The sequence below is a fragment of the Elaeis guineensis genome, chromosome 11, assembly GCF_000442705.2.
Source record: "Elaeis guineensis isolate ETL-2024a chromosome 11, EG11, whole genome shotgun sequence".
NCBI classification, from domain to species: Eukaryota; Viridiplantae; Streptophyta; class Magnoliopsida; order Arecales; family Arecaceae; genus Elaeis; species Elaeis guineensis.
The window spans coordinates 103841884-103857417 of NC_026003.2; the positions used below are offsets into that span (position 1 = coordinate 103841884).

The 15534-nt window shown below is 31.0% G+C and overlaps 1 protein-coding gene across 1 annotated transcript; it reads left to right on the forward strand.

Moving 5' to 3' along the window:
* Nucleotides 1–242: 242 nt before the first annotated feature.
* On the forward strand, nucleotides 243–1154 carry LOC105036148 (kiwellin-1-like). Its single transcript, XM_010911897.4, has one exon. It carries the CDS (start codon nucleotides 465–467, stop codon nucleotides 1029–1031), a length of 567 nt encoding a protein of 188 aa, XP_010910199.1. The 5' UTR covers nucleotides 243–464; the 3' UTR covers nucleotides 1032–1154.
* Nucleotides 1155–15534: the final 14380 nt, after the last annotated feature.

Sequence of the window (15534 nt, forward strand, 5' to 3'; positions counted from 1 at the left end):
GGCACATCCTCCTCAATTCTTTCATTGTAGGAGGACCCTAGGAGATCATTGTCTTTTAGTTAAACCCATTTCCACGGACACGATGTTGTGACTTTTACCCACATAGTTTTTTCCTTCATGTAGACACTACCTGCAAACTGATTAGTTGTCAAGCCTCCAGTTTGTTCCACGCCTTGCGGCATTGCATCTATATAAGCAAACACCATGCATCTATATAAGCAAACACCATGCATCCTTGAGGAATATCCACCCATTTCCACGGACACGATGTTGTGACTTTTACCCACATAGTTTTTTCCTTCATGTAGACACTAGCTGCAAACTGATTAGTTGTCAAGCCTCCAGTTTGTTCCACGCCTTGCGGCATTGCATCTATATAAGCAAACACCATGCATCCTTGAGGAATATCCACTTGAATCATTGTAGGAGAATCATCGTAGATCATTGTGCCTTTCAGTTTTGACATGGCGAGGCATATACTGTCTCTACTTTTAGCACTTCTGCTTGCAAGTTCTGGTCTTGCCACTTGCTTTCGCTTCACCTCCCTCGCAAAAGCATGCAAACCTACTGGCTACCTTAGAGGCAAGGCCGGCAAGTGCAACACCAAGAACCAGTCCGAGTGTTGCAAGGCTGAAGAGAAGTACCCTCAGTACCGCTGCTCACCGCCGGTGACCGAAGCCACCCATGCAACGATGACCATCAATAGCTTTGAAGAAGATGGGGATGGTGGTGGACCTTCAGAGTGCGACGGTAAGTACCACAGTGATAAAAAGAGGATCGTGGCCCTCTCAACTGGATGGTACAAAAATGGTAGCCGATGCGGCAAAAAGATCAGGATCCATGCAAATGGTAAGTCTGTGCTGGCCAAAGTTGTTGATGAGTGTGATTCCGTGAATGGTTGCGACACCGCGCATGACTTCCAACCACCGTGTGATAACAATATAGTGGATGCATCAAGGGCGGTGTGGAAGGCTCTTAAGATCCCGCGTTCGCAGATTGGGAACTATAGCATTGCTTGGACCGATGCATGATATAATAGCGGTGATCTCATATTGGAAAACTATGTTATGCAAGTGTAATGAATTCCAAAGTTACTCTCTGGCTTTGTTTGCCCTATGTTAAATCAATCATATCAATACATAATGGAAGGACTGCAGTTGCCTATTAGTCCACCTTGTTTTCAAAGTTCTGCACTTGTATGCTATGCGCTAATGTTATCTTCTCGTTCTATCTCGAGCCGACGGAGACTACCAAGTTTAAGTACCTCCATTTTTTTTTGGGAAAGAAGAAAAGCCATGGGATGCTTTGTATTTGCCTGGAGAAAGAAAGATGTGGGAGACGAAGAGGAGTAATTTAATGATGAGGACGTCATAAGACATTTAAAAAATATGAATTAAACATTATTTGCTTTTACAGGAGCCACCACTAACATTCCAAATCTATCGATGGTGGGAGGGGATGTGTATGCCCTGAGAATATAATCAATGTATAACCTGTTGGTGTTTTGGGAGAAATTGAAAAACCCAACTAACCAATTTTCAACTTTGAACTTGTTTAATGCCATATTAGATAGAAAAAACTTGAGAAAGATTTATAATGAAAATATTCTCTTGGATTTTATCAAAAATATAAAGTTTTGGGCCACAACGTGCGCATATGAGCCCGATGTGGCTCGGCTCACCCGGAATCGCGTTGAGCCCATGGCTATGGCTATTTGGGGATTAGTACCGATTAATATTTTTTGCCTTTGGTAGAATAATTGCCTCATTTAATTTTTGCCCGTAGCTTGTTTAATATTTTAATCGTTGGTTTAAAATGGCTAGTTCTTGGGCTCATAAATTGGGCCCTTGGTATGGATTGGATGAAGCAAGAAAAACATTACTGTCTTTTTTCTTAAGTTCTTCTATTCTCTCCTAAATTTCTTCTGCCAAGTTCTTTCTTAATCTATTTTATTATTTTTCATCATTTTTATTGGTTGGATTGAAGCTCTGTCATTCTTTCACGATCATGCCTACGTAAAGATCTTCGGTGCATCTTGAGATGAAGTTCTCGAGATTAATCCCATATGAGAGTCGAGAATCATCTTAGGATAGTGCACAGCACACCTTCAGACAAGTTGTCTTGCTAATTTTTTGTAAGTTTTTTTAATTGACTTTAGTATTAATTTGATAATAGATTCCAATTGTTAGTACAATTGAATCACAATCGGCTGCCAGGGAAACAATTTATATATGTATTAATTCTCAACATTCTAAAGACAATTCTCCCTTTCTAATTGCAATCGAAGTACTAACGGTATATAAACTATAACGTCATAGTTCAACAAGAAATGCATGTTATTTGTTTCATCTAATACTTATACAATTAATTCTGATAATTATAGTAGTTATTTTGAAGTATTCTGCATATTAGTCTAAAATTTGTTTTTTCTAAAAAAAAACTTGATTTTATATTTTATATCAATAGAATCATTGGTCCCTAAATTAAATTTTTTTTTTTGTCTAAAAAATAATTAAAAAAATAAATCAACAAAATTGAATAAAAAGTTTACAAATAGATTTGTAAATTATAGAATCATTAAAAGAATTCAATGCATTCTTTGTGCAGTCTTATCTCTCTTAATCTTGTTTCTTAGTTTCTTCTTTTGATACCTTCCCATGGTTTTAAATGATTTATCTAGTCTCAAACCTGATCAATTCAATGGAAAAGCTTTCTTAGGTGATAAGAATAATTAGAAGTCTGGATAATCTCTCTTGGTTGGTATCTGCTCTAAAAAAAATCACTTCTTTTCAAATCTTCTTCCTTTAACATAGGGTTGACTTCTAAATCTCACGAAGAAATTGACTATCATTGTAGGCTTAGAATACTTAAATGCCTATCAGATGAATTACATGAAATATATAGAAAATATAAAACCTCGAAAAAACTCTAGCAAGCTTTAGAAGAAATCTATATCGGAGAAATGAGGAGGCTATGAGGTTCATCACTTCAGACTTCAACAATTTTAAAATGGTGGACAATATATCCATCAACAATCAGATTCATTTATTCCAAAATCTAGTCCAAGAGACCTATAGAGGGGATCTACTTTTCATGAAACCTATCATGTATCCCGCTTGATAGACAAGCTTCCACCGTCTTAGTCTCAATTTGCCCATGATTTAGAAGATCTCAGTCTTAAGTTTGCTCTTTAATTCATTAGGATAGAGGATCAATTCAAATTTAAATAAATTCAAGAAAACTAGCTTAAAGCCAAGATCAATTTTATTGAGTCTCAAAATCCAAGTATGAATCTTATGGGTCAAAACTTTGGAGGACAAAATCCAAATTTCAAATCTAAAGCCAAAATTTTAAAGGAAAGTATAAACCCAGGCACCAAAATTGAAAGCCTAAATCTAACAATCAAGTCAAAGATCTAAGAAATAATGTGGTGAGAGGTTCTGCTTCATCTATAGTCGGAACAATCATCTCACACCTCAATGTTTCTTCAAAACAATACAAAAGATTGTCTATAAAAAGAAAATATTGTGAAAAACCAATACCAACCTAGACCTTAGGTTAATATGATCAAGAGAGGACCATCTTCCTTTAGATCAGTTTCTTTTACTCTTTCTATCAATTTAACCTATTTAAATTAGAATGACGGGTAGATATCAGAGCCAACATCCATTTGTGCTAATAGATCTTGATTTTTCTCATACCAAGGATCAAGTGGACGAAGTGTGACCATAGATGATGGGACAGCTATCAAAGTACAAGAAAAAGGAACAATTAAACTAAAGTTTACTTTATGAAAAATATTAACTCTTTAAAATATACAGCATGTACCTGCAATAAGAAAAAACTTGTTAAGTAGTCTCTACTTATTCAGCTAGTTTTTAAGTTATCTTAAAGTCTAATAAAATTAAAAATTTTCACGAAGATGTATTTATTGGAAAAGACTTTGTGCTCAGGGACTATTTAAATTGAATGTAATTCCTCCACCCAAACTTAATGAAAATTTAGTTAATTCTTCTACATCTCTTGTGTTAAATTATAAATCTTGTGAAACATGGCATGGAAGATAGGGTCATATTAATCTTAGATCAATCAAGAAAATGTCTTATCTTGATTTGATTCCAAAATTCAACATTGAATATAATTTTAGGTGTGAAGTTAATGCCCAACTTAAACAACCTAAAAAATCATTTAAGCCTATAGCTTTTAAAGATATTTAAATTTTTAAACTTACTCATAATGATGTCTATAATTCCAATAGAGGACCAATCCATGGAGGTAGTCATTATTTTGTAACTTTTATTATAACCTCTCTAAGTTTTGCTATACCTATCTTTTGAAAACTAAGAATAAAATTCTTACAGGTTTAAGGTTTACAAAGCAGAAGCTAAAAACCAACTTGAAAAAAGGATTAAAGTCTAAGATTAATCGAGGAGATGAATATACTTCAAATAAATTGACCCTATTTTGCAAAAAAAATAGAATAATTCATAAAGTCACTATTCCTTATTCATGTCAATCAAATGATGTGGCTGAATGAAAGAACTGAACTCTATTGGATATGATTAATGCCATAATCATAAGTTCTTGTATTCTAAAAACCTCTAGGAAGAGGCTCTTCTCTTGCTTGTCATATCCTTAGCAGGATTCCTCCTAAAGATAAAAACTCTTTATAAATTTGAAAAATCCATCTAGTATTAATATTAAAAAGATAATTATTAAGAATGAAATTAGATAATGAGATAAGCAGATTTACATTCTTATTATTTTCATTATGATGTTTCATATATATGATTATTATGAAATACATATATAAAAAAAAAAATAGAATAAAAATATCTTATATGAAAATAATGATTATTTATAAAAAAAAAAAAAATTATGATTTTATAATAAATATAAAAAAAAAAAAAAAAAAAAAAAAAAAAAAATAAAAAAAAAAAAAAAATATAAAAGATATATAATATTATTGTACTTTAGCAAGAGTGTTACTAAAAGTTATTATATAGCGACGGTATCTTATAATTGTTATAAAAAATTATAAGCTATTAAATAATTTAAAAATTATCATAAAAAATTTATAATATTATATGATTATTTATACATATTACTAAAATTTATAATGTTACGATAATATCATGTAAGAATAAATTTTTTGATTAAATACAATTTAATTGATGATATTTATAATTCTATTATAGAATATTAATTATTTATCGATGAAATAAATTTACCATTTATACATCATTATATGACTAACATTTTTATTATTAATTATTTATAGATTATTTTTATGATAAATTAGTATCATTGCAAACTTATTTGGATTTTTTACGGTGAAATATTTGATTACTAAATATGTCTCTAAATTTTCTAAAAAAGATATTGCATATATTCAAAAAATTTAAAATTAATATGGTTTTAACTATATGAGTTAAGATAGTTTAATAATCAAATAAAAATAGTTCTTGATATAAAATTACTACCAATATTGAATGTACAATATCACAATCAAGTAATCATCTATGATATGATGATTAAAATATCTATATGAAAATAAATTTAATCAAGAATTTGGATCTAGTCCAATCAATTTCTAAAATTTAAGGATTACTTATATAAAATGTAAACTATAAAGTTTTAAAATATTATATATTAAATATCATTATTTTTTATTATAGCATAAATAAGAAGAATAATGAATTATCACTTTTAAAGAACTTTAGAAAAAAATATTATGATTATAAATATGTCAAAATTATTTTATTTTAAAATATTTTAAATTTAAAAAAATTATAAAGAATAAAATAAAGTAATGCATCTTTTTATTTTCTTTCAAAAAGAAGAGGATTGATTATTTTCATAAAAATAATCAATTATTAAAATTAAAATATCATATCTATTTTAAATAAGTATACTTTATAATATAAATAAGTTTTGAATAAGTATAATAAACTATACCCTATATTAGATTTTAATATTATCATGATGGCTAAGTACTTGATAACATCTAATAAATTTTAGGTTCGATTCTCTATATAGGTGATAAATTAAAATTATAAGTTTGATCAAATGCTAAAATACTATATACTTCAATAAAATTCCCTATATAGGTGATAAATTAAAATTATAAGTTTATCAAATACTAAAATACTATATAACTTTAATAAGATAAAAGAAGATGATATTTGATAAAAAAAATTATATTAATTTTTTATTATAAATATAGTATTATTTTAAAAAATAAAAGAAGATGATATTTGATTTTAAAAAATTACATTAATTTTTATTATAAATATAGTATTATTTTTAAAAAAATAATTTAATTGCATCTATAACGATAGTTCTAATCACTGCAATAAGTTATATGGATGATTATAAACCATTGCTATAGGATGACTCAAAACTATTAAAATAGACTTGCTTATACCAACACTCATCAAAATTACAACAATAGCCAATGCACCTGTTGTTATGGTTTACTAATCATTGATATAGACTTTGCTAATAATTTTTTATATTTTTTTATGATGGCTTTAATGCTACTATAAACTTTTATTGTTGTAGTGTATATATCTTAAGAAACAGATATAAAGATTTTAAAAGCTCTCAAATAACTATATCACTACAAAAAATAAGTTATTAGCAACAAAAATTTTCATGCCAATAATCAATTTTTATCGCTAATACATATTAGCATAAAATTTTGGTCACTAATTTTTTATCGTAAATAATTCCATCATTGATAATATTTTATGATAAAAAAAAATTTATTGCTAACAAAAGATATTTGCGATGAATATTTTCATCGTTAAAAAAAAAGAAAAAAAAAATTTAATCTAAAAAAAGTATTTAGATGAAAAAACCATCAATGATAAATAAAAAATTAATAATAATGAAATTATTTTTGTCACTATTATTTCTAAAGTTTTAGCAAAAAAAATTTACATCGCAAAAAATATTTTTTACAACAAAAATAATTCATCGCTACTAATTTAATAAAAAATAAATAAATTAATAATATTAGCAAAAAATTTTTATACAAATAAATAATTTTTGATAAAAATTTATCGTTAATAATTATGTGTGATGCAAAATTATTCATCATTTAATTATATATTTATTGATAAATTAAATTATATTAGTAAAATATTTTTGATGATGAATATTTCGTTAGAAATAATTTATCATTAATAATTTAGTCATATTTTTTAAAAAAAATTATGAATATATATTTTAAATTATATGTATAATATTTTTTATAAATAAAAAAATTAAAATAAAAAATTTACATAATAAATGGATAAATAAATTTTATTATTTTATTATATTAAATTAAAATTATAAATGTTTGAAATAAAAAAAAATATATCAATAAGCATCAAATATCGGCATCTGGAGAATGAGTTGGGGATGGAGAGCACTCGACAGGAGCTCGGATCGGCCTGCTGCTGCCTTATCAACTATATCATCTGCTCCATCTGCGCATCCACTCCATCATCTGGATCTGAAAGCACTGATAGTCGTCGATGCGTGCAACCAACTCTTGAGTTCGCTGTCAATCCTCGACAGTCTGCCTCTGTACCTCCATCAGTCGAGCCTGGCATGCAGAATAGATCTCACCCTAGATGATCGTAAGGATAAGGGAGCAGTGATCCCATATCCTAGACCCTAACATAACAAATCTCATACGAGAACCCGATCATAGATCTATCATCTATGGGTGCGGTCGAGCCTTAGGGTAGGCTGGGATCTATGTCGGTCATACGATCTGAAAATAAAAATTAGATTATTTTAATTTTTTAATAAAAATTAAATTATGAATGAAAAAATAATTAAAAAAACTTATAAATAGCTCCTGGTCCCGTCGTCACTCCCCCGATCGCTGGTGGATCCGCTGATAGATATTGATCCTATCAGGAAGCTCGTCACTCTCAACATCTCTCTGCAATTTGAGAATTAATTAAAAAAAATTAAATAATTAAAAAATATATCTTAATTAGAAATTAAAAAAATACCTACATGTGCTCATTGGGAGCAAACGATCTCGAACCCTCACAATGCGGCACGATCTGTCTCACCCGGTTCGTCGCATTCGGATACATCATCTCTGTAAAATTAACAGTAAAATTAGTAGATAATAAATTTAATTTAAAATAAATAATTAAGTCATTAAAGTCTAAAAAAAATTAATATGTAACTGATATATCGGATCTCGTAATGCCGGCATATGGTAGTCCAATCGTCAATAGTGATGCTATCATAGGGCTGCAACCGCACTGCCTCCTGCCCACGAGCCTGCACCACCCGATACCAATGCTGATGCATGTGATGGTGATAATCCCTGAAATGCAAAGATAGATGGGTGTCGACCGCTTGCCTCACATGATCATCTCAAAATCGATGATGTCAAATACACCCTGCGAATAACAAATATTAGAAGAATACTATACAAATTAAATATTCACAATATAATTTATTTTACCTGTAAGTAGGTATAGAAAACTCTTTTGAGTCGGGACAACGTGACGCCAATCGAAGAGCATCACAGGGGCATAGCTGTGGCATATAATGCCAGCTCGATCTGCATGGCTCACACCATCCCCTAATGGGTCCGGTGTAGTCGGTCGATATCTCGATCCAGAGATGCTATCCCAGATGCTGCATCTCCAACATTCCAGAGCGAGATTCTTCGATGGACCTCGCCCTCGCCTCACCACGATGAGGACTCACCTGAAACAATAATAAATAAATCATTAGTATGATCCAAATAAAAGAATCAAATTTTATTATATATAAAGTGTAATAGTTAATACCACTGGGACCCACCTCACTGGGACCCATCTCACTGGACCTATCAGCGCAAGACCCTCTGACAGTGAAGCCGGTGGGCAACGGAGATCGGTGGAGGTGCCTCAACCTCTGAGGCATCTGCAGGGAGCTGTGAACGTGAACGTCGTCGTCTGTCTCCTGATCATATCTGCAGGAATTGAGATATAAATAAAATAATATTGAATAATAATAGTAAAATCAAATAATATTCTAATGAATATAATTATATCGCATACCATTATTAGAAGATAAAATTGAACGAAGAATATAGATCTACTCATCAAAATTCGTTTCTTCCTCGATGTGTAGATCCTCATCCGAATCATAGTAATCGATATATGTGTCATCTTTATCTCATCGTCATTTATGAACTGATCATTGCCCTCCAACTTATCAAGATTAAATAAAAATCAGCTTCAACTTCGTTGGACGGAAGATCAGCCCTATTCAAAGGTGCCGTTACAAGTTCTTCATCAACCAAAAGCTCGGCTAATGTTTGTTCTTCTTGCTGAAAAACTTTCTCTTCATGTAAATTCAAATTTTTATCCATCTTTAATGAGTTGGTATGTCATATACGACTCTAGATATTATTTTTTTACCATATATAAATTACCTCGATACTTTAAATCCTTCAAATATATTACTTGTTTCGCTTGAGTTGCTAATATATACGGCTCATTTTGGTACTATGTTCGTGCAAGATTTACACTGATAAATTATGAATCGATATGAATATCGATATTTTTATTACTAATATCCCACCATTCACACTAAAATAAAAATACAGAATTATTAGACCCATACTTCAGTTCTATGATATGTACCAGTACACCATAATAATCAATCTCTTCTTCTCCTTCATATACTGTTGTAGCAATTCTACTATTTAGATCCATCGTTACATCTCAAGCTCTCTTGTATGAAATCTCATTCCTTCAATGATACAGGATGTGTAGTGATTAACCCTTCGATCAGAATCATATGCTAAATCGTGCAACTCATCGATCACACTTATTTTTTATTGAAATACTTATGTTTCATCTACATCATAAGATAAAAATTATGTTGGTTTAAATAATATTATTTATAAGTAAATAAATAACATATCACTAATGCAACTTACAAGATCATCAAATTATTTTATAAATTTTCTCCTTTGTCGATCATCGACATCCATATTATTCTTTCTACATAGTATACTCTTGTGCTCACTGCAAGAAGTTATGATGTTTAATTTTATATCGATATAAAATTTTTTAAAAATTAAATAGTATGATAAGATGATACTTACTCAATAAAATTTTAATTTTTTTATAATTATTTAGAACATAAAAATATGCTTTGGATAGCTCGTTCACGTCCATAAATTCATATCTTCTTGCACCAATAGGTCGAACCATTTGTTTAAATATAGGCGACATCGGTTCATTGGCAAGCCATTCACGGTCTGTGTTATGATCTGCATGATTAATTTTATTTTGATACCATCAAGATATATCGAGGAGAATGTGACACACTTAGTAGCTATATATGCTTCCACTATAGATCCTTCAGGCCTTGCTTTATTGCGCACATATTTTTTTAAAGTGCATAAGAATCTGTAAACAAAAATAAATTTAAATTTTAGAAATATATTTATATCTTATAATTGATATGATAAAGTATGTATAATTTTTTATCTTTCAATAGGATACATCCATCGATAATGTACCGGTCGGCAAAAAACTTTCTTTGAAAGATGAACAGCCAGATGCATCATAACATCAAAAAATGATGGTGGAAAAATTTTTTCTAACTTACAAAGAATGGGTATGATATCCTTCTCTAATTTTTCAAGTAAGTTAATCTTCAATTTTCAGCAACATAATTCTCGAAAGAACACTCTCAATTCAATCAATGCAGTTTAAACATCACACCAAATAGCTACGCATGACCACAAAAAGCAAACGTTGCATCATCACATGGAGTCATAACTTTTCATGCCAGAGATATTACTTCATTGTTCCAACACACCGCGATGTATTGAAGTGAATGCATCAGAAAACTTTACAGTTTTGAATCATTCACAAAATTTTTTTTTCTCTCCAAATAGCCAATAACATGCGGATGGCATAAAAAATCTCTCACCTCGATGAACTAAATACAACTCTAACCAAATTTTTATTTTCTGTAAATCAAGATGAGCTTTTGTACCATCTTTTATTTTTTTTGAAATATTCGATACAATACCGATAATATTATCACAAATATTCTTTTCAATGTGCATTACATATAGATTATGATGAAGTAGTAGCTGCTTCTAATACGATAGTTCTAAAAAGATGCTTCGCTTCATCCAATTCAGCTCAACTTCAGTACGCTTCCGCTTGTGAGTACCTGATATTTTTTCAAATCGAAGATTTTCAATGACTTCAAGTTATTCTAAAATTTTTGCTCCACTTAACTCCTTGAGTGGCGGACGTCGATCAGACTTATCATCAAAGAATTGGTTATAACGGATCCTCCAAAAATGATTAGCAGGAAGAAACCGTCAATGATCCATGAAACATATTTTCATCTATGCTTTAAATGTAAGGAGGATGCATTCTTATTGCATATTGGACATGTCAGATATCCTTTGGTGCTCCATCCAGATAAGTTTTCATATGCTGAAAAATTATTTATAGTCTATAAAATTGAAACATACAACTTAAAATTACTTCGACTCATAGAATCATGTCTGTATCCTATTTTTTCCTAACTCATTCAGATCATCAATTAAAAGTTGTAGATATACATCAATTTCATTACCTAGTGCTTTCAGATCCAGAATCAACAATGACATAAAAATAAATGATTCTTTCATGCACTTCCAAGGTGACACATTATATACAACTAGCATCACAAGCCACATGCTGTAAGAGGTACTCATATTGCCAAAGGGATTAAATCCATATGTCGCTAGACCAAGCCTGATATTACGTGGGTCACTCGCAAAGTGCGGGTCACTCGCAAAGTGACATAAAAATAAATCATCAACCTATTGACAATTGAGCAACTTTGTATTGTAATTAATTTATTAATAAAGAAAATATATTTTTGGCATTTTCATCATAAGTTTTCATCTTCTAATGAACTTCGTTGTTGTGATGAAGTCCTTAGGACTATTTAGGTTCGATAAAGAGAGAATTTATCGATTAGTTCTTAAAATTATTTACGATCAAATGATGGACTGTTAATAAGGACGACAGCTTCTATCGAGCATAGATCACTGTAGGCCATATGGGTTGGTTGTCCTTTTAACCAAAGAGTGTGGAGACACTGGTATGGCATACAGGTAAGATATAAAGGTACATCATCATTGAACATAACCAACTCTAGAGCATTCTACTATCAAGAATATCTCTCATGGGATATAGATATAAGTGTTCGTTAGACCTGAGATCGCCTCAGTGACTTGCAAGAAACTCACTGTGCTTTGGTACTGGACTAACTGAATTACTAATTCAGTAACGGAAGGCTTCTGGGCATAGTCAAGTACTTGCAAAGTCGGAGTGTGATCAAGATGGGATTTACCACTCCAAGAGTTGGAGAAGAATGGGTCGCTGTACTTCAATTTAGTAAAATCTTGGCTAGGGTAATCCATCAGATAGATTTGATATTTTGAAATACAATGTGGACAACCTGATCAGAGTTGACAGTTGAACTCTGAGGTATCATATGAGCATTTTGGTCAAGGAGATGAATTATACGAAAACTATATCCACATGGGTTCTAAGGATGTTATTTTACACATTCGACCTATCCGATCGTCGGGTACCATTGCTAGATGGTCACTTTGATTGATACAAAAATTTATTTCTGTACTATCGATTTAGGTTCAGACCTATGAGGTCATATCCATTAGAGTTCATAATCCGATCAGATGGTTGATCAACGATTAAGAATCGTTCTAGGGTTAAACGATTAATAATCATTCTAGGGTTAAACGATTAGCAAGTGTTGCAGGAGAATCGATTAGTAATTCGATTATTAATTGGCTTAATTTGATTAAAAAAATAGGCTGAGATTAAATCTAATTAAATATAATTTAATTAGATTTGGTTTGGGCTTGATTGGATTAAGTCCAATTGATTTATTGGATAAACCAAGTGCAAAGAAAAACTAGTCCTAATCCAATTAGGACTTGGATCAACCTAATTTTTAATTCGATTAAAAAATTAAATCAGATTTAAATTTAATTTAATATGATTAAATTAGATTATTAATTAGGTTAAGACTTATTTTAATTAGATAGATTTGGTTTTGGTTTGATTTAGTTTGAGAAACCAAATTTGAACAAGTTATTGATTGAATCCTAGTAAGACTAAGATTCCACCTTGCGCCACCTTAGCCCCCCACGCTCACTCTCTCTTATTTTGTGTGAAAAAACCTTCTCTCCCAGGCCTTCATGCACACCCAAAGCTTTCCACTCTTTCTCTCTTACATGGAATGTGGTTGTGGACCAAGTCAAAGTAGGAATTAGTTTCAATTTCAAATTCTATGAGATAGAATTTTAGGAAACTAAAACTCTTTCCTTATGGCACTGATTTTACTCAGATTTTTTTTAGATTTTTGTGACTTTTATGGTACATATTATGTACCTTTTGCTGATGGTCCATGGCAGAAAAAGAAGGAGGGGACACCCAAGATTTGGGCACCACTTGTCTTGCCCTATTTAGATTTTTCTTGACTAGGTATTTGACCTAGACAAGGATTCTTCATATCTTTTTATTTAAAAGATGAATTTTTTCTTAAAATTTTTATAAATTACAGAGCATTGACAGACCTTTGGGAAATATAAAAATCAGAGAGAAAGAGTATTGAAGCATGGAGATATAATAGACACAAAACTAAGTGTCTAGATGAGAGCAAAGAGAAGAAGAAGAGGGTCTTCTTCTAGGGTTGCTGAGTTCACCTCTTTCCTTCCTCCATCTGTGAGTTTTCTGAGAGTGTCTCACATCTAAAACTCCTTCTCCTACTTCTCACTTTAAAAGAGTCCAAATCAAGAAGGAGGCATCTGATCGACCATCGAAGAAGGATCAGCACAGTACTAGCATACTGTGCTGATTTTTGGATCAGAACTTCTGATCCTTATTCGTGGGCTCGTGTGGACAACTCCTAGAGGCCGGACTCGTGTGCAGCTTGCAACATCATTCTCAAGTCTAGATCAACAAAGTTAGAACGTCTAACTTGCAAGGTAATAGATCTGATCTATTATATTTTACATACATTAGATGTAGTATAGAAACATGTTGATATGATCAACATGTAGTTCTTGCTCTTTATATCTTAATTTTGATTTAATATCATATAATAATAATGTAATAGGATCTTAAATCTAAAATTCTTTAATTTTATAAGATAAATTTTAATTTATTTTAGTCTTCCGTTGCCTGATCATGAAAAAGTTTCAAGATCTAACCCTGAAATCCTAGATCTGGTTCCTTCAATTGGTATCAGAGTCTAGGTTGTTTATTATATGATTATTTATACATACTTAGATTATTTTTTAGATTAGATCTAATTTATAATCTGATTGTTAAATCTGAAGTTAAAATTTTTAGATCAATCACGAACTGTAGGTTGTCCTGCTGTAAGGTTTACCCCTTACAATGCAAAGGTTGTCCTAGTTCGTGTAGATCTATCTTTAATCATAAATTTATTAGATGTGATCTAGATTAAATTTATGATTTATTAGATTTAAAAAATATTAAAATCTAAAATAAAATCTCTTTGTTAATATTTTTCACGCAAAGAACCATCATATATTTATCTGAAAAATTTACGCAGTTTAAAGTTGAAATTGTTTCAATTACATGAACCTGTTTAGATTAGATCTAAAGTAGTTTCATACTTATTTCACTTGCATTTTGATTATGAATCAAATATGCAATTTGGTTGGTAGAACCATATTGTAAAAATATTTTACAAACATAAAAATTATTTTCGAAAAGCCGAACCCCAACCCTCAGCCCAAAACTTAATTGAGAATTAAGAAGTTGTTTGATTAGGTTTTAGGATTGTGAATTGAAGAACCAAGACACAAACCATAACACATTGGGTTAATAGATTAGTAGGAATTAAGTCCATTAATTGGGTTAGACCTAAGGTTAGATTAAAGATGGACTTAATTAAAGAATTGACTAAATCTAATCAATTGTTGTCTTAGATTAGGTCAAAGATTCTCTAGATCAATTACAATAGTTGTAGTTGGTCAAGTCCATGTCTTTAACGAGAATCAAATAGACTTGATTCTTGGCTAAGCAGTCTAGCACGAACTGTTAGGTTGATCTAATCGAAACTAATTAAACCAGTTGGTGTCTAAGGTAAATCAGACCGATGGTTTTTAATTAACAGCCCGCTTACCTGGCCATTTCTGATGGTGTCTAAGGCAAGCTTTGGCAAACCCTCTCACCGATCGAACTTACCTGACCTCTTGGTGAAATTATATTTTGATCGGATCACTTGACTATTCGAGCTGACCCATGTCAGCTAGGTAAATCAGTGTGACTGATTTAGGTGCTCCTAGACCAGCCCTTTTGATGGTCTCCCTTAAGCTGACTTGGTGAAGCCAGTGGGAGGATCATGATAAGCTGGTTCATCTGACCTCCTCTTCTAAATCAATTAATTTCTCTAAAATTATTAGATCCTTAAAATGAAATAGTTATGATGATAACTAGATCA